Below are 27,372 nucleotides of genomic sequence, written 5' to 3' on the forward strand. Positions count from 1 at the left end.
TTTGCTCCCTTTAACAGGCAAGGCTAGGAGAGGTTAGGTGCCTTGTCAGAGGTCTTGCAGCCATTCTGTGGCACCGTGGGATTCGAAACCTCTCCGGTGCCTGAGCATATGTACTTCCTATGATTACATCCTGAACTCCAGAGAAAAGGAAATGTTAAGAGTAACAGGAAGTCCTCTACACAGGATAAAAGTCAAATGATCTAGTAAAGTTGAACCTATTCTAAGTTAAAAAAGAAGAAAGAGAAAGGAAAAAAAAAGGAAATGAATTTTTTCTCGTCTGCAGATTTGGATGTAATGGAAAAACTTTCAGAGTCTTGCGGGCTTTACTTTTATTTTTGGCGTGGCTATCACACTTTGATGTTTGTATTTATGATTCAACATTTTAAGAGTGGACTTTTTCCTCTCTTGCTTCCAAAAATAAGTATATGAATACAGATCTGCCTCCACTTACAATGGGGTTATGTCCCTATAAACCCATCATAAGTTGAAAATATCATAAGTCAAAAATGCATTTAATACACTTCTAATGAACATCATAGCCTGGCCTACCTTAAATGTGCTCAGAACACTTACATTAGCCTACAGTTGGGAAAGATCATCTACCACAAAGCTTATTTTATAATAAAGTGTTGAATACCTCATGTAGTTTATTGAATACTGTACTGAAAGCGAAAAACAGAATGGTGTGTGTCAGTTGTTTACCTTCACGACCGTGTGGCTGACTGGGATCTGTGGCTGCTGCTGCCCAGCATCACGAGAGAGGATTGTACCATGTACTGATAGCCCAGGGAAAGACCAAATTCAAAGTACGGCTTCCATGGAATGAGTATCGCTTTCGCACCATCACAAAGTCGGAAACTCATAAATCAAACCATCGTTAAGTTTGAAACTGTCTTTGTTGCCTTTGGGGGAGCTGATCATGAACTTTGTTTTGAGTCTAGAGACTCAGTTATAACAAATTTCTGAGTTTAAAAAGAAAGAGTAGATTCATTTTTTAAACCTCTAAATGTAAATTACCCAAGCAAGTCTTTTTTCATTATGTTGCTCTAACTTACATCAAATGTTGGTGCATATATATATATATATGTATATATATTGAATTATCTAAGTCTTAACTATTATCTGTGCTCTCCTTTGTTCATTTACATAGCTTTACAGAGATTTTCCTCTTCTCTTAAGCTAAATTTGGCCTCCCATTCTTCTTGTCTCTGCACAATTTTTTCTCCTAGGGGAACCTCTTTCTGTTTCCTAGTGAAGATGCAGCAGCTTCTGAGATGTCAGGTTCTGCTGTTACGGGAAATAGTAGAGAATCAGAGATGGGATTTTCCTTTTCTTCAGTCCTCAACCCTTAAGTAGTTGAAAAGTCTGCTTCTGCTAGCCACTTCCTCCTAACCTTTAAGAGCAACTGCTTTCTGGATACCACTTAATGGCAAGCTTAAATTTTGTGCTATAAAAGCCTTTCTCTAACTTGACAGCTAAGAGAAAACATGGAACCAAACAAATTGCCTTTTGAACTGGATTTGACTTGTTTCCTTGTATTTGTTCAAGGATTAGAAAAGATAATTTTCTTGGCAGGGCTCTTTCTGTCTCCTGCTCCTAATTCTTTTGAGGGACGTAGTTGTAATTATAAATTCCCTCAGTCCCCAAAATGCCTTTATTTCAACGTAACTGGTTTTCTTTGTAATCCTATGTGTTTTATTTTATGCATTTATAATATTCTTCTGAGAAGGGGGCTCGTGTGCTTCACACGGCTGCCAAAGTGATCAGTAGCACAAAAAAGATTAAGAACCCACCTAGGGGACTTCCCTGAGGCACAGTGGTTAAGAATCTGCCTGCCAATACAGGGGACACGAGTTTGAGCCCTGGTCCAGGAAGATCCCACTTGCCGCGGAGCAACTAAGCCTGTGCACCACAACTACTGAGCCCACATGCCTAGAGCCCATGAGAACAACAAGAGAAACCACTGCAATGAGAAGCCCGTGCACCGCAATGAAGAGTAGCCCCCGCTCGCCACAACTAGAGGAAGCCCGTGCGCAGCAACGATAACCCAACGCAGAGAAAAATAAAATTAACTAATTAATTAATTAAAAAAAAAAAAAAAAGAACCCACCTAGGGTGTCACCCAGAGAAAGCTAAACAGCGCTCACCAGCAAGAGCCCATAGGCATAGAGTGTTTCTTGACCTTAGCAAATACAGTATTTGGAACACTAAATTTCCAGATAAGAAACTTAAAAATTTCTAAGAAAAGATGCATGTAGTCCTGACTTATCAACATATACCTCAAGTTTTAACATGCCAGAGGCCAGGGCCAAACGTGCCTCTTCTTCATTCCTCTCCAGGTGACTTGTACCATCGAAGTTGCATGTGTCAGAAATCTACAAGTCACTCTAGAGTTGCCCTGCTTTCTTCTCCCACCATTCAAATTTAATCAAATATTAAGTCCTGGCAATTCTACTCTTTTAAATTTATGCAGTCCCTTCCTGTTCTTGGGTTGGAGACTGCTGTCTTAAGTTAGGGACTTCCTCTAGGACTGCTCTCTCAGACTCCTCATATTGGTCCCTGTCCCCTCCTTCTTGTCTAATTGTACAGAATAAGAAAGATAAGATACCTGAGTTCAACAAAGTGACGTTCAAGGTAACCCAGCTTGTTACAGCAAAGCTAAGACTCAAAGCCAGCACTGTGTTCCCCAAATTTAGCTTCTTTATTTCTCCCTTGGCTTTTGCTGTATAATTTCTTTTTTTACCTCTGATATAAGAACATTTATCTGTCATTGTGTCCTGGGTTACCTCTCTCCCCAACCCCCATCCTGAGTGAGCCATGTTTCTCTCAGAGAAAAATTTTAGCTGTATAAATTTTATGAATAAATTGCTCTTGACTAGCATCCAGGTATGCATTTATATCATTAAGATATCTTGACCTCACTAGCACTCTTCAAGTTTTGAGTGTTTGGTGAATCATGCAGAGGAAGTAGACTTTTAGTGGAGGGGTGGCTGTAGAAGTGTCTAAATTCTGAGCAACTCAGAAGTCTGCCAAGCTCTTTAAACACTGAAACTATTTTGTCTTGTGTTACCAAAGAGATTAATGTTAGTTTTCCAGGACTTCCCTGGCAGTCCAGTGGTTAAGACTCCGTGCTCCCAATGCAGGGGACCTGGGTTCGATCCCTGGTCAGGGAACTAGATCCCGCATGCAGCGCCGTGCGGCCAGAAAAAAAAGGAAAAAGTTAGTTTTCCATATAAGCATCTCATCCCACAAATTTGTGCCTACTGTAGAATAATCTGTTGTTTTCAGGCCGCCATCACCATAAATTCATACATTCAGAGAAGATTCTTCTCAAGAAAGCCTATGTCTCTGGGGAGACGCTTGGGACTTAAGAGGTCCAGTAGCATCGAACAATGTGTAAGAATAAAACTAACACAGTATTGTGAAGCAATTATACTCCAATAAAGATCTATTAAAAAAAAAACTCTTAGTGAGTAGTTAGCATAATTTAGCTGCTGCTCTTGTGGTGGTTGTTCCATGTTATCATTCTTCAAAACATATTGTGAACAGGAGAGTGTTTTAATTGAAGCCCAGCTTTGAGCTATGACACTAACTTGGAACCTGAGAAAGCAGCCACTGATGTCACAAGTTGTCCTTATATGTCAAGGACTCTAATCAGAGAGTCAGTTTTCATCCCTGTCACAGCTGGATGAATGTTTCACTTAACTCTGCAGAAATGGGGATTTCACAAACAAGTGTAATACTTGCCCTACTGATCTTGTGGGCTTATGGGAAAGAACAAGTGAAAGTACTTTGTATTACAGAAACACAAGGTTTTACAAAAAAACCCTGATGGTTCTACAAATAATAGTCATTGTGCTCAGGGACTCTCCTTTTAAGTGCTGTAATTTGGGAAGAGAAATCGGTCATGAGCTATTGGGAGTTTTGGTATGGTTAAAAATAAAACATGCTAATAAGCAGAATCCTTATAAAATATAAGGTCAAATTACTCTTTAACAAAAGTACACTGTTCAAAACCATTTATATGTCAGAGGAAAACAAAACCCATGTTCCTTAAAAGATTGTTTGCAAGTAAAAGCATCTAGATTACTCTTCCTTTTGCTGTACTGCTGCTTAATACATTCTAAACTGTTAAATTAAGTCTCACACTTAAGTTAAATGAACATTTGAGAATAATAAAGGATATGGAATCAAATTCTATCTTAGGCACACTTTCAAGCAAATCTATGAGACATTTTGAGGGACCCTAACAGCCTGGTAAATGATGCTAAGATCTGATTACTATGCTTTACGTAATAGTCATTATTTGATCTGGTAACAACCACGGTTTTAAACAAATTAAGGCTATGGAAAAAAGTGAGCGAAATAGTCACAGGGTTAGCTGTTCTGTAAGACACCTCTCCAAAAGAACTGTTATCACCATAAGTATTTAGCACTTCCTCTAGCATTTCCAGACATATTTGAGGTTAGAATAATTTTTCAGTTCCTCTCTGTGTACCAGAGGAAATTGTTAAAAGGAAAAGCTAGTTCTGCTACCTTGCTGGTCACCAGCTGGTTCCATGACTGCCTAGCTGAAGCTGGTTCTTCTTTCGTAACCTGGATTACCATGTCCTGCCCTCTCCAAGGGACTGCTGAGAGAGTCAGCAGCCCTTCCTCCTCCTTCCTCAAAACGCACAGCCTCAGTTCTACCACCAGACTGTAAACAACGGGGCTATTTGTGCATCTCTGTAACTGCACAGTTAGTTTCAAAGTCCACAACCAGCCTCAGTGATTCCAAGGTATTTTTCTAGCCTCACTCTTACTAAAGAAAATAGAGCGTAAGTTTAATCTCAAGCGGGGCACCCCTTCTGGTGGAGTACTCTGCTACCCGCAGTAGTCAGTTGATCCTTAGTTGGTAAAGCTGGAATCTTTCAGCTCTTCATCGCATCACAGTTAAACAGTTAAGTTTTTGTAAAACCTTTACGTGGATCATCTCATAGAATCTCATGAACAACCCTGTGAGCCCCATATCATTATTCCTAATTTGCAAATGCAGAAACTGAGACTGATAGAGGTTGGAGAGCTTGCCCACAGCCGCACAGTTGATCAGTGGGGGAGCCAGCATCCACGCTCTGAATCTCCACACTGTGCAGCCTACCCAGATACTATATTCTCATACATGTGAAAACATAATCTTTCTTTCAAAACAGTTTTAGAAATTAGTTAACTAAAGCTGATTATCCAGTTTTTAACTCTTCTTTCCTCTACTTTCTCCCCAACCCACAGAGATCTATACTAGAGATGGGAACTCCTATGGGAGACCTTGTGAATTTCCATTCTTAGTTAATGGGACCTGGCATCATGAGTGCATTCATGATGGAGATCGCGGTGGGCCATGGTGTGCAACCACCTTAGATTATGGATATGATCAAAAGTGGGGCATCTGCTTACAACCAGGTATGTATGGGCTGGTAAACTTTATGTGTGGAAAGGAAAGGATACCATTCCTATGAGGCAAAAGGGAGAAGCAAGAGTCCATCGTGACTCAAAAATGACGGCAACAAATATCCTAGAGAAGGGATATATATTTGAGGAAAGAGAGAGAAGTCATGTGTAGCTAAGAACTTACTTTCAGAAGTAGGCCAGGAAGAAAACCAAGACAGGGTGTTGTGATGGAAGACAAAGGATGAGGAAGTGTTCTATACCCACAGATACCTTAGGAAGGGGAAATGGACCAGGCAGGAGCAGTCAGGAAATTGCTGTTGGCCTTTAATAGAGCAGTTTCCAAAAAACTAGTGTTCAAAGAAGCTGGGTGATAGTGGACTGAGGAAGCTTCTTTTCAGATGATGGAGACTTAACTATGTTTATGGCCTGAGTAAAGAGCAGCGAACAAGAGACAGATATCCCTATCCCTCTCAGAATTGGTGACGTTGTTCCCTCTGCTGTACCTGTACGTTGGTCAAAGCATTTTTTCTAATTGCTTCTTACTTGACACAAACTCTTCAGGGTGTGCTAAAATATTCATTGTTCTTTAGAAAGAGGGACCAAAGCAGCAGCTGCGTCACTATCCGGTATATAACTGAGACATATTTTCTCGATAATCTGGTGAGAATTACAGGGGACCATGGTACCTGACATGTGATAGTTGCCTAAGAAATATTTTTTAATGGGCAATAAGTTAAAAGAATCTACAGTAAATAGAAAGGAAAAAGCTCCAGCCCTAAGTAGTAATAGTTATTATTTATAGTAGTAATAGTTATTACTTGGCCCTGCCAAGTGTCAGGTACTATTCTAAGCATTCAACCTTCCTTAACTCATTTAATCCTCACACAGTTCTATAAAGTAGGTACCATTATTTATCCCCATTTTACAGATGAGCAACGTGAGGCACAGGGGAGTTAAATCATTTGCCTAAGGTCACATAGCTAATAAATTTCAGAGCTAGGATTCAAACCCAGGATATCTGTCTCTGAAGTCCTTGCCTCAAACAACTGTACTATCCTGCCTTATTCAGTAGTCAATCTGGTGATATTAGTAATACCACCACCAGAGCTCAGCTCTCCTTAAGGGAAGCTGAGCTTCAAAATGCAGAGTCCTAAGCAACTTGAAGAAATTATATCGAGCCAATGGTTCTCAAACTTCAGGTTACAACAGAATCACTTGGGGAGTTTGTTAAAATACAGATTTCTGGGGCCCTCGTCCAGAAATTGTAATTTGGTGGATTTGGAATGGGGCCCAAAAATTTGCAGTTTAGTGAGTTCCCAGATGATGCTGGTCTGGGGACCACACTTTGAGAATTACTTTTCTAGGTAGAGGCACAGGCTCTTCAACACTTAGAACCTACTGAAAGATAAAAAGCCATTATTTACTTCAGCTATAATTGATAACAGGCAGGGTTTGGTCAACCAGACACCAATTTCATTTAAATCTTACTGTAGTCTGGATCAGAAACTTTAGGGATTGTGAAAGGGAGCTTAGAGGTTATCCCGAGCAAACCCTCATTTCTCAGGTGAGGAGCAGCAGACCTTGATTGATGAAATAGCCTGTCTGGGTCAGACCATATTTGTGTGGAGCCGGGTGGAGATCCCAGGATTCCTGACCCTTATTCCCCTGTGTATTTATCCCATTCTACCTTGCTGCCTTGACTGACATGTGTCTTGGTGCCTTTAGCCTGCTTTGGATGGAAGGGGGGATTGTCAGTGCATTCATGTGCCTCCCTTTCCACAGAAGAAGCAAGATAGTGAGTTTCTCAAACCTGAGGACTGCCAAACCATGGAGACTGTATTTTATAGCAAACACACTGCCATCCTGCTGAAAGTTTCCAGATGTACAAGTGTTGGCCTTAGTGGTAATAAAGAACCTTTAGGCAGTGCACTTGCAAATCCACCTATTTTGTTTTTACCAAATATCACAACAACCTCTGTTGTTATTTAGGACATTCAGAAGTGGCTGAAGAAGCAGTGTATGCCATTCAGAAGATCAACAACACCAGACTTAGACAACAGTACTCTGGTTATAGCTCTGCCACAAACACCCCTATATCTTTGTTCCTATCTGTAAAATGAAGACATTACACAAAATGATCTCTAAGGGGCCTTCCAGCTTGAGAGTCCATAAGTTTGACTGGTTATGGGAGACCCTTTGGAAAAACCCCAAGTGATACCTGGGATACACTTGACATAAGTTATGTTGGTTTTTTCCTCTTGTTGGGAGCACATAGGAGGCTGTGAGTATATTTTTGAACTAGTTGTATCAAGACCTACAAATCTTGTCCCAGAAAGAGCTTGAAGGTTCTTCATCTGAAATTATACATGCTTTTTAGATATTTTTTAAAGAAAATGATGTTCACATGTGTATATGTATGTTTATAAACAAATATATGCACACATATATGTACATATAGATATACAATGCATATATAATGTTAGTTATATAATATTTGTCATATATTAAATCATCTATTAAAATATTAAGGAGAAAATGGACTGAGTTTCCCAAATAAGGTATCACTAGGCTTTAAATCTTGGGCACTTAAGCAGCATGTCTAAACACACACACATGCACATCCAGTGGTTTCACTGCAGGCCATGGGCAAACCCCTCTGCAGTCTGCCACCATCTTTAAGTGAGCTCAGGGGTTGAGCACGGTTGAAGACTCCTACTTTTAGGCAGAGGGTAGGCATGGGCTAAAACATGGCATTGTAATTGATGGGGATAAAGGGAGAGTAGAAGATAGGAGAGTGGAAGCTTTAGCCAGCCTAAGTCATTTCCTGTCCTATGACTTCAGTTTTTTTGTGTAACCAAAGAATCAAAATGTTGTCTAGTAGAACAATGACAGCCTCCATTTTAGCATATCCTAAGAGTATGCAAATTGAATGGCAGTATTTGTAGGCATTCTAAGTAATAGACAACATTGTGCCCTTACTTTATGATCACTAACGTATCTTTTTATCAATAGAAAATGGCTGTGAAGATAATTGGGAAAAGAAAGAGGAGATGGGAAGTTGTTACCAATTTAATACTCAGGCAACTCTTTCTTGGAAAAAAGCTTATGTTTCATGTCAGAATCAAGGAGCTGACTTACTGAGCATCAACAGTGCTGCTGAGTTAACTTATCTTAAAGGTAGGTTTAAGTTGCGTGTGGTAGAGCAAATTGCGGCGATTGTAAAGGTGCTGTCTGCCTTCTGTTTTCATATCTAGGTATGTTGTTTTCTGCATATATTTATCTTTTCTTGGGATTTAAACTTCAACACCAAAGCCCACAAGTAAAAAATACTGAATATAATCCTATTCTGTCCATTGAAAATGCATCTCATGATAGAGACCAAGAGAGGTTAATATTCAGAAAACGAGGTGAGGTAGCAAGATTAAACTGCTACCTGAAGCCTAGGTGAAAGGATTTGAAAAAAGATAAGCATTACACTCTTTGAACATTGAACGGTAGAGAACTTGAGGAAGGTGGAGAAGATGGCTGAGTCAGAGTAGATCACCTCAGTAAAAAATCTTCACACTTGAATAAATGAGTGCAATTCCACATCCGTAGAGTCAACCAACCATAGATTGTATAGTTCTGTAGTTTGTATTTAGTGAAAAAAATTGGCATATAAGTGGACCTGCATAGTTCAAACCCATATTGTTCAGGGGTCAACTATAATTTAATCATCATTACAACACCATAAGACAAGTATTTTTATACCCACTTACAGATTAGGAATTGATGTTTAGAAATAATATACCCAACATCCCAGAGCTATGAAGTACCAGAACTGGGATTTGAATATCAACATGTATAACTCCAGAGCCCTTGCTTTTTTACTATAGTACTTACTCCTCTTACATATCTTTCTTTCTTTGTTTTCATCATTAAAAGTCTACTGGACTTTTACATTCCCACCAACAGTGTAAGAGGGTTCCCATTTCTCCACATCCTCTCCAGCATTTTTTATTTCTTGCCCTTTTGACAACTGCCATTCTAACAGGCAGGAGGTGAAGTCTCATTGTGGTTTTGATTTGCATTTCCCTAATAACTAGCAATGTCGAACATCTTTTCATATGTCTGTTGGCCATCTGTATGTCGTCTTTGGAAAAATGTCAATTCAGATCATCCGCCCATTTTTCAATTGGGTTGTTTGTTTTTTCTTGTTGAAATGTATGAGTTCTTTGTATATTTTTAATATTAACCGCTTATAGGATAAATGACATGCAAATATTTTCTCCCATTTGGTAGGTTGTCTTTTTGTTTTGTTGATGGTTTCCTTTGCTGTGCAGAAGCTTTCAGTTTTATATAGGCCAGTTTATTTACTTTTGCTTTTGTTTCTCTTGCCTAAGGAAACATATCCAGAAACATTGCTAACACTGGTGTCAAAGAACATACTGCCTATGTTTTCTTTTAGGAGTTTTATGGTTTCAGATCTTACATTCAAGTCTTCAATCCATTTTGAGTTGATTTTTTTGTATGGTACAAGATAGTGGTCTAGTTTCATTCTTTTGTACATGGCTGTCCAGTTTTCCCAATACCATTTATTGAAGAGACTATCCTTCCTCCATTGTATGTTCTTTGCCCCTTTGTTATAAATCAGTTGTCCATATATTCCTGGCTTTATTTCTGGGCTCTCAATTCTGTTCTTTTGATCTGTATGTCTGTTTTTCCGACCAATACTATACTGTTTTAATTACTATAGCTTTGTGGTAAAATTTGAAATCAGAGAGTGGCTACCTCCAGCTTTGTTCTTCTTTCTCAGGATTGCTTTGGTTATTTGGGGTCTTTTGTGGCTCCAGGTAAATCTTGTTTATATAAAATTTTGTTCTATTCCTGTGAAAAACGTCATGGGGAGAACTTGATAGTATTGTGTTAAATGAAATTAGTCAGACGGATAAAGACAAATACCGTACGGTTCCACTCATGTGAAATATTTAAATAAATAAATAAACAACCCAAACCAAACAAAAACAAACACATAGATACTGAGAACAGAGCAATGGTTATCAGAGGGGAAGCAGGGAGAGAAGTGGGTGGAATGGGTAAAAGGAGTCAACTGTATAGTGATGGATGGAAACTAAAATTTGGTGGTGAGCACGCTGTAGTGTATACAGAAGTTGAAATATAATGTTGCGCACATGAAACTTCTGTAATGTTATAAACCAGTGTAACCTCAAAAAAAAGTCCGCTGGTCTTTTGTCATGCTTTCTGGCTTAAGCTTTATTCAGACCTCTTTCTTATAGTTTTAACCTTTTCCTGTGTTGTTCAGGACTTAAATAATCAGACCTCTTGAATAGAAATCTGTCACAGAAGCATAATGGGCTAGTGTTTGGCAATGGAATTCTTTTCCAGACCCCGCTGAAACCTTACAAAAAATATTGTTGAGAGTAGAAAGGGCCAATAAATTTAAGTCTCCCAAAATACTGACATTTGAAAACTGATAGCTTCAATGAAGGAAAAAGGTGTCAAAGTGTGACTGTCAACACCATACCAAACAATCTAATGATGCATTTGGAGGAATAAATGTTGCAGGGTTCCTTTATGCATCAGTTTTCTTTAATAACACATGAAAGTGAGATAATGTGTTAAAGGACCCAGTTGTCCCCTATCCCTGGCCAGACACTCCCCTCATTTTTTGCATATCACTAATTTTAGAGGTACAGCCCTTTCTAATGATCCAAGCTTCTCTTTCACTGTGAGTGCTCTTTAGAGATATCAATACGCCTAATTATGATTGCTGGTTTCCTAAGACCTAAGAAAGCTGTACTTTAACATCTGGAACATTTCTTGAAGTCCCTATTAATATTGTGTCCCTTCCCTGAAAACTACCATGTTAAACAGTGCGCTAGGAACAGTGAGGCCCACAAAAGTGAATCAGAGATTTTGTGATCAAAGTGCTTGATCTAGTCAGGGAAATAAGAGTTGTACATACGCAGAGGATAGTGGAGAATGTTATTCCCAAAGGACCTCAGGGTTTCGTAGCTAGTAGTTAGGTGGGACTAGGGAATTTGCTGACAGAAATAAAGCAGAATCAGCTCTCTTGAAGATAAATCCCATGCAGTCTAAAAGAACTTTCTTCCTCTTTTGTGCCTGCCCTGCACCCAATTAGTTGGTTTTGATTTTGTTTTACTAATACAGGGACCTATGGTGGGGGATTTGGTTTCCTCAGCCTCACTGGATTTTGTTTGAGAGTCAAATTTCCTATGGCTCTGGCCTTCCAGGGACCTGTAACCACAGATTCAACCCCAGAGCTCAAAGGAGGACTGAGAGTCCCCAGAGCAGGAACAACACATTTCAGTTCTTTCTAATTTATCTCTGGCCTGAGGGGCTGCTCACTTTGAACTACCTTGATAATGACCCAAGGCTAGAACACTCCTAGGTCAGAGCCCCTGCTGGCTGTGGCCTTTCTGATGTTCATCCCAGATACATGACCATTATCAGGCCCTGCAGTTTCTCATTGTGGGAAGAGGAATAGAAATATAGGGTCATGTCTGAATAGGGGTGTTGGGGACAGTCAAGAATATCTAGCTCATTGGACTCGCCCATTTGATTAGATATAGGAACTTATGCTAGCAATCATCTGATTCTTGATGGCAAAAATGGGCATTGATAGAGTCTCAAATTGGTCAACACCCTGCCAAACAATCTAATGATGCATTTGGAGGAATGCATCATAGCATTCCTTGCCTGGACTCTATGAAGGAAAAAATCCAGCTCCAAATTGTCCAGGCCATATAAGAAATCCCTGCCCTTTGCATTTGCCCAACCAGGGCCTTTAAAATTTATCACACCCATCTGGCACAAGACACATAAAGAGCATTTGTATTTACCAACACAGTCACAATTTTAAAATCTTATGATTCTAGTGAAGAATAAGTCATCATCAATACAGATCACAAATGGAACACTGTGATGAAGTAAACAAGAGCCTGACACCCTCCAAACATCATTTTGTTCCATTGTAAATGTGTACTTGTCGTGTGCAGGTGAACAATAGGATTATTCATAGGAAGCAGTAGGATTATTCAGACTTCCTGCTGGGGGATATCTGGAAAGTCTTCATGGAAAAGAGGACATTGAACTTGGGATAGACGGGAAGGATTGGTCCTCTATAGTATCCCTGGTTAGAGATGAATGAATGAAAGGAATTCTGAATGTCAGGGTATGGTTGAGTCTGGAGTACCATAAATATGTCATAGTTCCCAGGACTTCTTTAGGAATGCTGGAAAATCAATCACATTTACTGATGAAGAAAGATTTACATTAGAGTAATTCCTCAAGGTCTTGCTATACCAGTGCTGGCAGCCTTTGCTTCTGCTAACAAGGTGAAAGAAAAGGATAAATCCAGAGTTCCCTTCAGCATTCTCCTCAAGCCAGCTACCCGAACATCCACCTTCTCCTTCCTTAGTAGAGAGAGTATCCTTATCATCTATCTCCTTGAGAAAAGTGAGGTGAACCCTTAGTTTGTCACCCTCACACTTACAAATTTATCTCTATCTATACTGTTATTTCTCCAGCTCGTTCAAGGTTAACTACTTCCCCCAAGCTCTTTGTATCCACATCAACTGTTTCTTCTATCTCTTATACTTTTATCGACACTCACTCTATTAACTCTTCCCCAGTAGGCTATAAACTTGTTTAAACTTCTACCATTAAAAATTTTTTCCCTAGACCCTGAAGCCCTGCCTCTGTCTTTCACAGTGAAGCTCCTGGAAAGCACAGTGTATCCTTACAATTCACTTTTAACCTCACATTTATTCCTCACTGGAGTGATAATTGGGCCTCTGTCCTCCCACCCTCTTCCCAGACTCCTGTGCATCCCTTGGATGTTGGTGTCCGGGTTACTGCTCTTGGCCGCTTTTGCCTTTGCTGGTGCTATTTCTGCTTTACCCAGGGATTCTCCTCCACTCCCAGGTGTCAGTGCCAGTGAAGTTACTTGTTTTAGGCATTTGGGTTCTAAAGTGTGAAAGTAAGGCAAAAATTACATATAGTCAAAATACCCTCCAAGAGCCCTTAAAGTATGGATATGGTTTTCTGCATGCAAATCACACACAGATATATCTGATATATATGATGGAACAAAATCCATACTTTAAGAATTATTTTTATAATATAATATATAAATTATGTAATATAGAATTGTATTTTATATTTATATAGAGAGATATATGAATTATATATATAATACTATAATACATCATACAGAATTCTTTGGGAGGAATTGAGAAACTGTTATCGTGTGTTTTATTCCTGGGAATATTTCAACAAATTTATAGAGATTCCAACCTGTTAGCTCTTCCTGTTTGTCAACATCATCCTTGTCTTCTGTAGACCATTTCATTAGTTGCTTTATCTCTTCTACCTGGCCCTTAATATCTTCAAATTCTTTGTGATGTCGATAAAGTCTTACCAGGTTCTTGAATAATGGTGTCGACTTCCTTGACAGTGGTGTGAAAATCCTTACAATTGTTCGCACATTCTTTTTTTAATACACATGGACCCATACAGCAAGCACGATTGCATCCATTGCTTGTGAGCATGTGCACATTGAGTGGCATATCAGCACTTAGCTTCTCTATTTAAATTATTTCTGCTTCTCTTTTTCTTTTATGCTAATGTCATCTAGTTGTCAAATAATAAATTTGAATGATGCATCTCAACTGTAACACGAGTGCTTGTGTGTGTGTGTGTCCCATTCTGTATCTCCAGCCTTAATGTCTCCTCTGGACTCTAGAGTTGTATATCCCTTGCCTAGCTCAGTACATATTTCTGAAACAGTACTGGTTACACTTCACCATTTGGGGATCCATATCTGTGTCCTACTAGATTGAAATCGTCATGAGGGCAGGACTTTATCGTTTTGGTTTTTATGTCCTTAGTACCTGGCAAATGATATGTGCTTAACGAATTTAAACTGTCAGTCTGGAATATAATCAGACCTTCAAAATTTAGATGTGTAAGGGAAACTACTTTTCTATATCAGTACAAGAGGGTTAAAAATAGTGAAACAGCTACTCTGAGAAAATTCTGTTCTTACTAGAAGAAAGGGAATTGGACAAGCTAATGGGAAAGCAGCATTGAATTAACTTAGCAGCCTTTGGGTTTCTCAATAGACTGAGGTTTTGTTGCCTCTCAGCATCATCTGCCTTTGTTGGATAGACAGCCTCCTACAGGGTTCCTGCCTCATAATCAAGGCCTTCAGATATTTTTGCTATTAGTATAAACTTAAGTCTGACTTAGATAATAACAGGTAATTTTGTCACTTTTTAAAAATGTGTAATTCTTACAGAAAAAGAAGGCATTCCGAGAATTTTCTGGATTGGTTTAAATCAGCTGTACTCTGCTAGAGGCTGGGAATGGTCAGACCACAAGCCATTAAACTTTCTCAACTGGGACCCAGGTAATCGCTCCCTCTTCCACTTACTATACACAGAGCACAAGCTTCAAAAAAATAAGAGCTTCCCATCCCCTGAGAGCTTGTACAAATTTCAAACTTTGACAACTCTTATTATGGTTACCTCTCAGAAGAATATTTTTTCCTACACCCTTGTGATGCCATTATAGGCAAGTTGACCCCCAGCATGGGCAACTGAGCATTTGTCCCTAATCTTTAGAGTGACCCTGCATTTTTAGATAGGAGCAGAATGAGCCCCACTCTGTGGCCCAGGAACCATTCTGTGTCCCTGAGAGGACTTGACGTGCCCATGACTGACCCATGTTGTGTTTCATCTGCAGCTTAACTCTGATATGGAAATAGTTCCTCATTCTCAAACTCTTGGTGTCTTCCACTGCAGCACCCAAGTACTGACAACATAATGGTTATATTTTAATGCACAAAAAAAGACCTTAAAGAAAATTTTATACTAAATAAAACAAACCCTAACTCGCTAACTAGCCAATATACCTTTTTTCCCCCTGGAAAGAAGGTTTAGATACCTTTTTAAAAAATAAAACCATAGGCTTCTGACAAATGTAGAATGACTAACTTCAGTACCAAAGTATTCTGCATACATATAAGAAAAACAAGTTAAGCACAATAAAATACCAATACATGGGGCATTTTAGTTAATGGAATTTTATAAGTAGTAAATAAATTTTCCATTATCTCAGTAGATAAAATCTTTAAAGAGAATTTAATCTTAAAGCCTCAAAGGCATGGCAGAATCATAAATCAGTATTTTTATTGTGTAGGGTAACAAATTAAGTGCTACTGACCACAAGATACGACATGCAAGTTGGTTAGGGGCAGAGGTTTGGTTTTTGGTTTTGTTTTTTAAATCAACTACAACAGATCAGAGTATTCCTGCCCCCCCCACCCCGCCCCAGCCATATCCTGTATTTTAAAAGACATAGGTAAGCCCATGATTGTCCATTGCAGCTTATACATTTCAATTTAGTTGAAAGTTTTAACTATTTTATGAGTCCCCATAAAAGCAGAAAATTAGGAATACAAGTTATTTTTTCTAGCCACCACCCTTGCCCCCAACCTTCTTCTTTTAACTCTTTGAAAATCCTACTGTTTAAGATGTGCCGAGTGCACCTATAATTGACAGATCGAGCTGTGCAAGAATGGATGCCGACTCGGGTCTGTGGCAGAGTTTTTCCTGTGAGGCTCAACTGCCCTACGTCTGCAAGAAACTGTTAAATAACACAGTGGAGTTGACAGGTACCTTTCTCACTTCCTCCGACAAAGAGGTCCCACAATTACAGTCTTGTGAAGTCAAGTAAATCCATTTCAGATGCCTGTTTTCCCCTTTCCTTCACCTGATACTGCCAATGCAGGGGAGTATTTGGTTTTGAACCTGTGGTTAGATATTATCAACTACGCATGAGTAAAGCTTTGGTTTGGTATATGCCCATGAGAAGGCAGAGATATTCTAGATAGGAAATATATTTCTGTTCACAGGTGGCTCTTCTTTCTCTAGAGCAGTGGTTCCCCAGGCCAAGAGCATCAGCTTCACCTGTACCTGTAAGAAATGCAAATTTCAGGACCTACCCCAGATTTACTGAATCAGGAGCTCTGAGGGTGGGAACCAGCAATCTGTGTTTTAAAAAGCCTTCCAGGTGATTGTGATACACACTCAAGTTTGAGGGCCACTGTTTTAAGGCCAGGTCTTACATATTACCTGCCTCCGTGGGAAGTAAAAAATGATGGACACGGGAATGTTCCCACACCCTCTTCCCCACAATGCCCACCCCTTCTTTGCCCACCTCTCTCTCCTTCTTTGCCAGACTGATTCTTTGTGTTGATAAATCAGGTAGAAAGGAGGGGTGCAGATGGACAAAATATGTACACAGAGGGGGGTTTTTTCCAGGGAGTTTGGGGGTAAGAGAGACACAGGACAGCTGAAACTTCTGAGGTGCAGAAAAGTTTAAAAGTTTGAAAGAAAAGTCTTTGAAAGAATGGAGAAGAGAAATGCCCTGCTGTCTTTCACAGCGCCCACCGTATACCTGGTATTTGATTAAATCCTCACTGAATAAGAAAAACTAATACTTAAAACTGGGAGGAGAAAGGGAGATTTTAAAATGTCTTGCTTTAAGGAATGTTGGGGGAAGAGAATAAAGTATAAAATTTCTTATCATCCAAATAGGAGCATAAAGCTATTTTTTAAGTTTAAAAAATAATAGGGGAAAATGAACATTTATCTTCCAAGTTGATTCAAACCAAATTTAGTCCATACAATAAAAGGCATAGCAGAAAAGACAGCACAAATGAAAATAAACCAGGATGACTAATGATAGATCAAATAAATACCCTGTAGTAGCAATTATTAAGTAAATCAAGATGCTTCCACATGATTGAACAGTATGCATTTATTAAAATAACGGTGCCAGCAGGAAAATACAAAAAGCAGAACAATCATATGCCTACCTATCATTTTAATCTTGTAAAAATATGTATTCATAGAGACAAGGACTAGAATATGAACATAATTATTTCAAGTTCAATTATGGGTGTTTTTCCCTCTGTTCTTTTATTATAATTATAAAGTATAATCATAATAATAAGTGCTATTTCAGAACCTTAAAGCTAATTGAGTGATTTTACAAGTGTGAGAAGCTGAACCTGAATTGTATCGTTTAGTAAAAATCAAACTGTCCACATTTTTAAGATGCTGTGTTTTCTTATAACAAACATTCCAAATGGTCCGAATCCGTGAAGCCTGAAAAGCGAAACTGTTTTCTAGTTCTGTTAAGAGGGGTAGGTAGAAGTATTTTGTATGGTTTATACCTTGCTCTTTTTCTCTAATCTTTCTTGACCATCACTTGAGTGAGTTTTATTATAGTCAAAACAAAGAGTCCCTCATTCCATGGACCGTAGGACTAGCAGAGGGGAGGAAAGAAGAGGTCCAGAGATGCCCTTTGCCCTTTCCCTCCAGTGATGCCATTTCTTGGGTGTGAAGTGAATAAATGTCTTATTATGTTCCTTAAATCTCTGCCTGTTCTCTGTTCAACAGTGAGCATTAATGCACATTCCCTTGCTAAGCTGACCATACATGAAAAGGAGGCTCAACTTCATAATCTCTCAAAGTCAGAGACTGGAGGGGAACCTCACAAATCCCATACCCAGGAAGAGATTTGTCAACAACTGGCTTACCCCACACTTTTCTTCTGTCTGCTAGGACTAAGGGCAATCCCTCTTTAAATAGTCTGTGGCCAGCCATGTAGCACATTTGTATCACTTTAAAGTCACATTATTATCTGAATCCCTGCAGTCACCCTTATGATGTTATGTATACATTAAGCACCACAAAAATTCATGTCACTGTACCATCTGACATCACATTCTCCAGTTTTCCAGAAGCCTTATGATTCAAGAAAGAAGAATTTGCAATTCAATATTCAAGAATTTAAATATTGATTCAAAATAGATGTGTCTTTACTGGAATATAAATAGCTTCTTTTCCTCCAGGTGTTTGGACATACTCAGATACCCGCTGTGATTCAGCAGACTGGCTGCCAAATAATGGATTTTGCTATCTGCTGGTAAATGAAAGTGATTCCTGGGATAAGGCACATATGAAATGCAAAACCTTCAGCAGTGACCTCATCAGCATTCATTCTTTAGCAGATGTGGAGCTGGTTGTCACAAAACTCCATAATGGGGGTAAGTTTTTAAGGTATCCTCTTTGAGAGGTTTAAAACATTTTAATGTATCCCTGTTTTCAGATTCTTAGCAAGAATGAAAAGCTTATAGTTTGATCCTATACCTCAGCATTGTCTAATAGAATTTTCTGCAGTGATGGAACCATTCTATAACCTGTGCTGTCCAGTTCAGTAGCCAACAGCCACTTGTGGCTTTTGAGCCCTTGAAATGTAGCTAGGGCGACTGGAGAACTGAATTTTTACTTTCATTTCATTTTAATTGATTTACAGTTTTAAATAGCCACATGTAGCTAGCAGCTACCAACCTGACAGTACAACCATTGATTGAATAATTTCCTTCTTCTCATAAGCTAAATGCTATTTAAATTACTCCCAACAGTTAAGTGATGATTATTTCACTTTTATAATTATTTGAAAGCTGAAAAATGAAGAACAAAACACCAGAGAGCCAGTATTAAGACCTCCTCCTAGGATTCACCCATAGTAATAGCAAGTACTAGATACCTGTTCTGTGCCAGCATGGTGCCAGTTGTTTTACCTGGGAAGGCAGTATAGTCATTCCATGGCGGTGATGGACAATATCCTTATTCTAACTGGAATATCTATGACTGTATTTGTAGAGTTTCATTATTTCTCATAAAGCAAGGTTTATCTAAACCAGGTATCAGGAACATCCAGCCTACGGGTCATAGTACAGCTGTTCCACCTGTGTACCCTACCTGCATAAGTGACCTGAAAAGCCCTCATCATCGGGCCTGCCTAACTTATCAATACTTTTACAGATTAATTAAGAATACCATTTTCTGAATTAAAATTTTAAAAGAAAAGAAATACCATCAAGGCTCGTTAACGCCCCATATCAGAATGTAACAATCAGTAGCAGTGTACATATTGAAGTATGTAATTGAGTAACCAAACAAATAAAACATTTTTCTTTTAGATGCCAAAGAAGAAATATGGACAGGCCTTAGGAACATAAATACACCAACTCTATTTCAGTGGTCAGATGGTACTGAAGTTACTCTGACTTACTGGGACGAGAATGAGCCATATGTTCCCTACAATAACACTCCCAACTGTGTTTCCTATTTAGGAAAGGTAGGAAACCTCCTCAAGTTTATTTATATCCTTATTGTTATACCTGAAAATCTAATAATAATAGTAAGATGACTTTGGTTGGGATATTTGTGTTTAAGCTGGGAAAGAAAATAAAAGGTAATAGCACTGTAGACTGTCTTCCCAGTAGCTGCTGAAAAAAGGTAAATAAAGCAATTACTAAAGAAGCAATCCGATTCCTGTCTGAGAGTATCTTCTCTGGTGTGAAACAGATCAAGAGAATCCCTTTAGAGCTCAGATTCTTGTGCCAGATTGCTTCTGCTTTCTCTCAGTACCACCAGTGTGATATTTAGCAGGTAGCCACAATTTAACCTGGAAAATCCCATCTTCTCATGTTCAGATCAAAGTAATTCAACTTTGAGAACTGAAAAACTAGTTTTGTTAAAAAATTAGGTCTGACTTTGTTCAGAGAATATCTTACTCCTATAGAATGCATAAATGTTTATTGAGCATGCTTCAGTAAGCATGCTCAATAAAGCATGCTTTGGACTTTCAGAAGAGTCCAGAATAAACTATTGAGCCGAAAGGACATATATGTCTCTATATTTTTGTTTGTAGCACTTTCCTGTGGACTCCTAATTGTCTGGGAGGCCAATTGTGTCACTCAGACTTCTAGAGAGACTTAAGTGGAAGCAATAAATGGTAGGACTATTTAGAAGTGTTTCAATAGTAAAGATGTTTTTAGAAAGGTGTAAAGCTGAATTTAGAAAGGTGTCACATTTAATACTCTATTTAAAAGGATACACAGGATATCTTTAAAAGAGTATCAAAGATAGAAATGAGGTCCCATAGGCCAGAGTGAACTGATGGCTTATCTAGACAGTTTCCAATGTTCAAAACTGACCCGTATCACAATTGACTTACTAAAATTTAATTCAAAGAAAGCAGAGTGACTTAAGCAAAATAAGTGTTAAGTAGCATATTTGAAAGATAGAACTTTGACGTCTAGACTGAAGTAGAGTTGGCAGAAACTTTTGATTCTAAAATTCTTGGAGAGTCGCTGTTCTAATCACCATCATCTTCTTACATATGAGGAAACTCAGACAGGGAGATTAGGTGACCTGCCCCAAAGTGGTTTTTTTTGTTTTTTTTTTTAACATCTTTATTGGAGTATAATTGCTTTACAATGGTGTGTTAGTTTCTGCTTTATAACAAAGTGAATCAGCTATACATATACATATATCCCCATATCCCCTCCCTCTTGCTTCTCCCTCCCACCCTCCCTATCCCACCCCTTTAGGTGGTCACAAAGCACTGAGCTGATCTCCCTGTGCTATGCGGCTGCTTCCCACTAGCTATCTATTTTACATTTGGTAGTACATATAACTCCATGCCACTCTCTCACTTCATCCCAGCTTACCCCTCCCTCTCCCTGTGTCCTCAAGTCCATTCTCTATGTCTGCATCTTTATTCCTGTCCTGCCTCTAGGTTCTTCAGAACCATTCTTTTTTTTTAGATTCCATATGTATGTGTTAGCATACAGTATTTGTTTTTCTCTTTCTGACTTACTTCACTCTGTATGACAGTCTCTAGGTCCATCCACCTCACTACAAATAACTCAATTTCATTTCTTTTACTGGCTGAGTAATATTCCATTGTATATATGTGCCACATCTTCTTTATCCTTTCATCTGTCGATGGACACTTAGGTTGCTTCCATGTCCTGGCTACTGTTGCCCCAAAGTTTTTTAACCTGTGGACAAACTTTGGCTGTGTCATATGGAAGAAGACTACAACTCTGGCAACTCTGTGGGCTGGGTTCTTCTCTCTTCAACTTCTGTATAGTGTCCTTTGGTGGTTTTATTGTCACACTTATAAGAACTTATATGAAACTCATCCCCACTGTGACCTTGAGGTGATGCTGAAGTAACAGGCTTCCAGGTTTGTTGGGTAGCATTTTCTAGGAGTATGTTCTCAGATTTAATCATTCATTTATATTCATTTTCTCCCCCTCACTTTCCTCCTTCCCCTCCTCCCCCTCTCCCTCCCTGATAGTTGTGGGAAGAAACTATCTTGATTTAAGATAAGAGTTCAATTCTAAATATGTGGCAAATCATTTCTCTTGTGGGAAAAATTATTTTCTGTTTTTTAAAAGCTAGGTCAGTGGAAGGTCCAGTCATGTGAAGAGAAACTTAAATATGTATGTAAGAAAAAGGGAGAAAAATTGAATGATACAAGATCTGATAAGATGTGTCCTCCAGGTGAGGTATGTAAAACCCCTGTGGAAATTTTTCTAAGCGATATTATACCTTCTTGGTTAGATATGGTAGTTGAGACTTACATACTTTAGACTTGGAAAATAGAAGAAATTACTAGGTTCTGTTCATTTATACATTAGAGCAAGCCAGAAGGTGGTGAATCATAGATATCGGCACTCTTACAGAAGAAAAAAGAGTTATAGGAAAAATAATTATCTATTCATGAATTTCTATAAAAATGTATACGATTATATCCTCAATGCTGATTTTTTACTTCTCTTACTTGCATTATTCTTATTCAAAAATTATTGAACTAACAACTGTTATACTCTTATGATGAGCTAGGCATTAGGGGTAAAGAAAGTTAAGACATTCCTTCTGTCTGACGCAGGCTCACAGGCTTATGGAGGTTTTCTATGAAATTGTATCCCACTCTCATCATGTGTTTAAATTCCCTGCCCATGTCCTTAATTTCCCTTAGTTGTAAGATGTTACTTATGTAACAGAAACTTGCTTCTTATCAAGTGCAGAAGACAGTGTGATATTTTTCCTCTGATTTAGGGCTGGAAGAGACATGGAGAAGCCTGTTACAAGATTTACAAGGATGAGGTCCCCTTTGGAACCAACTGCAATCTGACTGTTACTAGCAGGTGTGAACTTTTAACTCTGGGTTCCTTTGCTAAATAATCTTCCTAAAAAAAAGTGCGTCTTCAATTTATATAGTATTTCAGTCACTGTAAAAAACACCTACTAATTTGGCTCTCATTTTGTAGATTTGAGCAAGAATACCTGAATGATATGATTAAGAAGTATACTAAGTCTCCAGAAAAATACTTCTGGACTGGCCTGAGAGATACAGATGCAAGTGGAGAGTATAGTTGGGGAAGCGCTGGTGGAATAAAGCGGGCTGTAACGTTTTCCAACTGGAATTTTCTTGAGCCAGGTGAGTGCCTTAGCCTTGAAAGCAGTAGAATCCAGTGACCTGTGAGAGGCAGCATTCCTCCCAAATGTGTTCTTCACTTACCTTTGAAATATGAAGAGGATGATGATCTTCAGGACTAGAGTCTATCTATGGAACCATAAATAGAAGCAGCGACTATGTCTTCCCTATGAAATCCTCGGCAATTACCCGATAAAAGCTAGAAAACTCAGTTCTCAGAAACCACCGTCTAATGGCACAGAGCTAGAAGCGTCAGTGTGAGTTTGTTATCTTTTCCATGTAGTCTCAAACAGAACCTAGAAGCTTCATTGTGGAGCACTTTACATTTTCACCTCTCTGCTTCTTAACTTCTTTCTCCAAAGTTGAATGTGTTTATTTCTGTTATTCTCAATGGGTGAGAATTAAGGAGGCAATGTATTGTAGGTATTATTTATTCTGAAAGGTAGTTTATCCTTCTTTAGCCTAAAGCATTGACCATAGTTAGCCATAGAATCAGAACACTTGAGCCAGAAAAGGCCTCAGAAGGCCCTTCTGATTTTAGAGTTGAGAAAACAGAGGCTTAGAAAGGTGACTTACTTGTCAAAGGTTACCTGCTTATTGAATGGTTAAATCCAGATCTGATTTCTAATTCAATGCTTTTTAGAGGCCTTTGGCTTTTTATGAGACAGCATTCGACTTTTCTTCCTTTGAATTATTTATATTTTCTTATGTTTGTATAATGGAATCATGAAGACCATTTTTATAACATAGAAATTGGAACATGTGAATGTGTAGTTCAACACAATATTTGAAATAGAGAATGCCCACAAAATTTGTAATACATGATCATCAATATAAATATGAGTGGTATTGATAATAACAAGGTCATCTTTTTACTTGTAGAAGATGGAGGATGCAGATGCTAATCCTGGTTAAATTTCACCTCAAATTAGAATGTTCTAAAATACAAAATACGTGATTTCTTTTATAGACACTCAGACATTTTAGAGTCAGTGTCACATTCTTCATGGATAAGCCTCAGTGGTTTGGGGCAGGGGTGCTTAGGAAGTAGCTATAAAAGCTATTGTCTCAGTCTGTAGCCAGAAAGACTGCCTTTTAAGTCCTCTTTACCATTATTACTCCCAGATTCAGCCAGTTTGGTTTGCACTGGGCAAGCCATGGATAGGGGGTAGAATCAGAGAAAACAGCACACCCATCCAGGGTAGCACAGCATTATTTTTCCCAGTCCCTTGTTCCTCTTGCTGTCCTTGTATAATGAGACATGAGACCATCTGGCTTCTCTGTGTGACGGAATGGAAGTTGTCCTTATTACTTTGCAATGTATTTTCTTCTTGTCCTCTGCACATTTTAAGCAGTGTGATGTAATGGGAAAGGGAGCATGGCATTTTGCCAGACAAATCTGGGTTCAAGTTCTGACTCCACCACTCACTAACTATGATTGTGGGCAAGTCACTAATTCTTCATCTGGAAATGGATCTGACAATACAAACTATCTTTTAATGTTGTAGTGAGTAAATAAAATTCTGGCTGCCATAAAATAAATAGTAAACAAATGTATATTACCACACACCTCCTTTTACCTTTATTGTACCAGCTCCTCCTTTGGATCTGAATCTGAGAGTGTTGTTTTGAGGTTTACTAAGTTGCTTAAAAACTGTTGAAAGCTGTTAGGTGAATATGAACGGTTGAGACTGTTCTGAGCATCATAGTGGTTTAGGGTACAGCTCTACACACACACCACCTAGATTCCAATTCTGGATCAGCAACTTACTCACATGTGACCTTGGACAAATCACTAATCCTCACTGTACCTCAGTGTGACAATAGAATCTACTCTATGTGACGATCAATTCATTTAATCCTCTTAGAATAGCACCTGGCAAGTAGTAAACACTTCTCTGTATTACTGTCATCATTATTATTGTGAACAACACATTTATTTCCTCCATTTTCTTTCCTATTCTCTCTCCCCACTTTGAATCAAAGTGTGTAGGCACTAGAAAATGTTGGGGCTTTAATTTTTTAATGTTTTTTAAAAATATTTATTTATTCATTTTATTTTTTGGCTGCATCAGGTCTTAGTTGCAGCACCTGGGATCTTCGTTGCGGCATGCGGGATCATCGTTGTGGTGCGCTGGCTTCTCTCTAGCTGTGACATGTAGGCTTCTCCCTAGTTGTGGCTCACGTGCTCAGTAGTTGCGGTACGCGGGCTTAGTTGCCCCACAGCATGTGGGATCTTAGTTCCCTGACCAGGGATCGAACCCGCGTCCCCTGCATTGGAAGGCGGATTCTTAACTACTGGACCACGAGGGAAGTCCCTTTAATGTTATTTTTAATTAAACTTTTCCGTTCAACCCCAGCTTCTCCAGGAGGGTGTGTGGCTATGGCAACGGGAAAGTCTCTTGGAAAGTGGGAGGTAAAAGACTGCAGAAGCTTCAGAGCACTTTCAATTTGCAAGAAAATAAGTGAGACCCCTGAGCCTGAAAAAACAGCCCCCAAGCCTGAAGACCCCTGTCCTGAAGGCTGGCATAGTTTCCCCTCAGGTCTTTCTTGTTATAAGGTAAAGTAATGTTCTCATTCAATCCCTCAACGAAGCTATCTGTCTGCTCTCCTAGTCCATGTCTTTGTACAAACTGTGCTTCTCCCCAGACACATACATCACCTACTGAAGTGTTTGGGAGCACAGCGTCCTTGTCAGGGTATCATTGAACCTCTGGTGTCAGATGACTCATTCCCATATAAACTCACGTGCTACCCAAAAGAGCAGGGCCAGAGCCAGAACTGGCTCTTTCCTAGGGTTCTTTTGTTTTGGGAAATTGGATGAGCTGCATGCCATGCTAATACTTTGCTTATGATTCTCATATCCCTCTAATTAGTGTTGTCAAATGAAGAGTTCTGTCACTTCTTACAAGTCAAAAATTTTATTTTAGGGTCCGTGTCAGTCTGGCCTCTAGTTGACACTTTACAGCAGGACCTGTCTGTATCACAGTATATGGGCCTTTACCTCTGTCTTTATTACACTTCTAAGAGTCCATTTCAGGGGCTCACACATTTGACTGTAATCAACTTTGAAATTATGAATACTTTATGATTATACCAGAAAACAAATTAACATTATATTTTGTTAAGCTATTTCATATAGAAAGAATTGTAAGAAAGAGGAACTGGGAAGAAGCTGAGAGATTCTGCCAAGCACTTGGAGGGCACCTTCCTAGCTTCAGTCATATGGATGAAATAAAGAAATTTCTTCACTTTCTAACAGACCAGTTCAGGTAATACTTTTAGAATGAGATCTTCTATGTTAAATTTGATGTCCTCTAGGTATTCAGAATTGACATGTTTTATTATCTAAAAGGGTTATTCAGTACTTTGACAGTCATTCAACATCAAACATTTTTATGTGCAAGACGCTATGAGGGATTCAGAGATGAAGGAGACAGAGTCCCCACCCTTTGTGTAGTGTAATAATGTCCAGCAGTGGGGATAATAAAAGTATGGTGGAAAAGTCTAGAACATGAGTAAGGAGAGGCCATGGGAATTTAGAGGAGGGAGGAAGTGTTTCTGGGAGGTATAATTGGGGAAAATGTTATGAAGAAGGATGGTTCTTAGGAAGTAAGGTAATACTTGAAAGTTAAGATGGGAGAAAAAGCCAGGGAAAGCAGAACATAAGCAAAGGAACTGAGACTAGAATATAAAGATATGGTGAAAGAGAAATGAGCCATAGAACTTAGCTAGAAAATGGAATTTGGGTATAAAATTAGAACACCCTTTCTTGCCAGGGAAGGAGTTTAATATTAAGTCAATAGGCAAAAAACAAACAAACAAAAACAAAGTGTGTATGTGTGTGTGTGTGTGTGTGTGTGGAGAGAGAGAGAGAGAGAGAAAAACAGACAGACAGACAGACAGACAGACGTGGTAGGTAGATGCAGAACAATTAATTATAAGGCTATTACAGCCCAGCTGGTAGAAAACTACATTGAAGAAGGGCAGTAAGATGGGACAATAAGGAAGTGATCAGAGATGTTACAAAGATGGAGTCAATAAGCCACTGTGATTTTGATGTTATGTAGAAGGAGGATTCCTGAACGGTTTTCTTGATGTCCTTAAAGATAATGTGGAGAAATATGGGCCAGGTGTTGCTGCCATAGAGGGAAATTTTTCTGAAGCTTTGGGGACAATCATAGGTATGAGGGGCTTCTACTTCACAATTTATTTTTCCCCTCACTTTTTTTTTGTTTTCTTTTTTAAGAGAATGAACTTTTTAATTAATTTATTTATTTATTTTTGGCTGTGTCGGGTCTTAGTTGCAGCATGCGGGATCTTTCATTGCAGCGCATGGGCTCTTCGTTGCAGTGCACAGGCTTCTCTCTAGTTGTGGTGCACAGGCTCCAGAGAGCGTGGGCTCTGTAGTTGTGGTGCACAGCCTCTGTAGTTGTGGTGCGCAGGCTCCAGAGAGCATGGGCTCAGTAGTTGCAGCGCACAAGCTCTCTAGTTGTGGTGCGCGGGCTCCAGAGAGTGTGTGCTCAGTAGTTGCGGCACACAGGCTCTGTAGTT

The 27,372-nt window shown here is 39.0% G+C and overlaps 1 protein-coding gene across 3 annotated transcripts in view; it reads left to right on the forward strand.

The window, feature by feature from the left end:
* The window catches only part of LOC137765354 (CD302 antigen), a 131,792-nt gene that overhangs the window by 5,946 nt on the left and 98,474 nt on the right, over positions 1 to 27,372 (forward strand). For all 3 annotated transcript variants that reach the window (XM_068545044.1, XM_068545045.1, XM_068545046.1), the window contains exons 3-13: positions 5,266 to 5,436; positions 8,437 to 8,601; positions 14,747 to 14,857; positions 15,983 to 16,123; positions 18,371 to 18,565; positions 19,505 to 19,662; positions 21,776 to 21,886; positions 22,440 to 22,528; positions 22,652 to 22,821; positions 25,179 to 25,378; positions 25,948 to 26,090. In XM_068545044.1, the coding sequence (XP_068401145.1) occupies positions 5,266 to 5,436; positions 8,437 to 8,601; positions 14,747 to 14,857; positions 15,983 to 16,123; positions 18,371 to 18,565; positions 19,505 to 19,662; positions 21,776 to 21,886; positions 22,440 to 22,528; positions 22,652 to 22,821; positions 25,179 to 25,378; positions 25,948 to 26,090 (1,654 nt within the window). The remainder of the gene's footprint in view (positions 1 to 5,265; positions 5,437 to 8,436; positions 8,602 to 14,746; positions 14,858 to 15,982; positions 16,124 to 18,370; positions 18,566 to 19,504; positions 19,663 to 21,775; positions 21,887 to 22,439; positions 22,529 to 22,651; positions 22,822 to 25,178; positions 25,379 to 25,947; positions 26,091 to 27,372) is intronic.

Source organism: Eschrichtius robustus, chromosome 5, assembly GCF_028021215.1.
Source record: "Eschrichtius robustus isolate mEscRob2 chromosome 5, mEscRob2.pri, whole genome shotgun sequence".
Taxonomy (NCBI): domain Eukaryota; kingdom Metazoa; phylum Chordata; class Mammalia; order Artiodactyla; family Eschrichtiidae; genus Eschrichtius; species Eschrichtius robustus.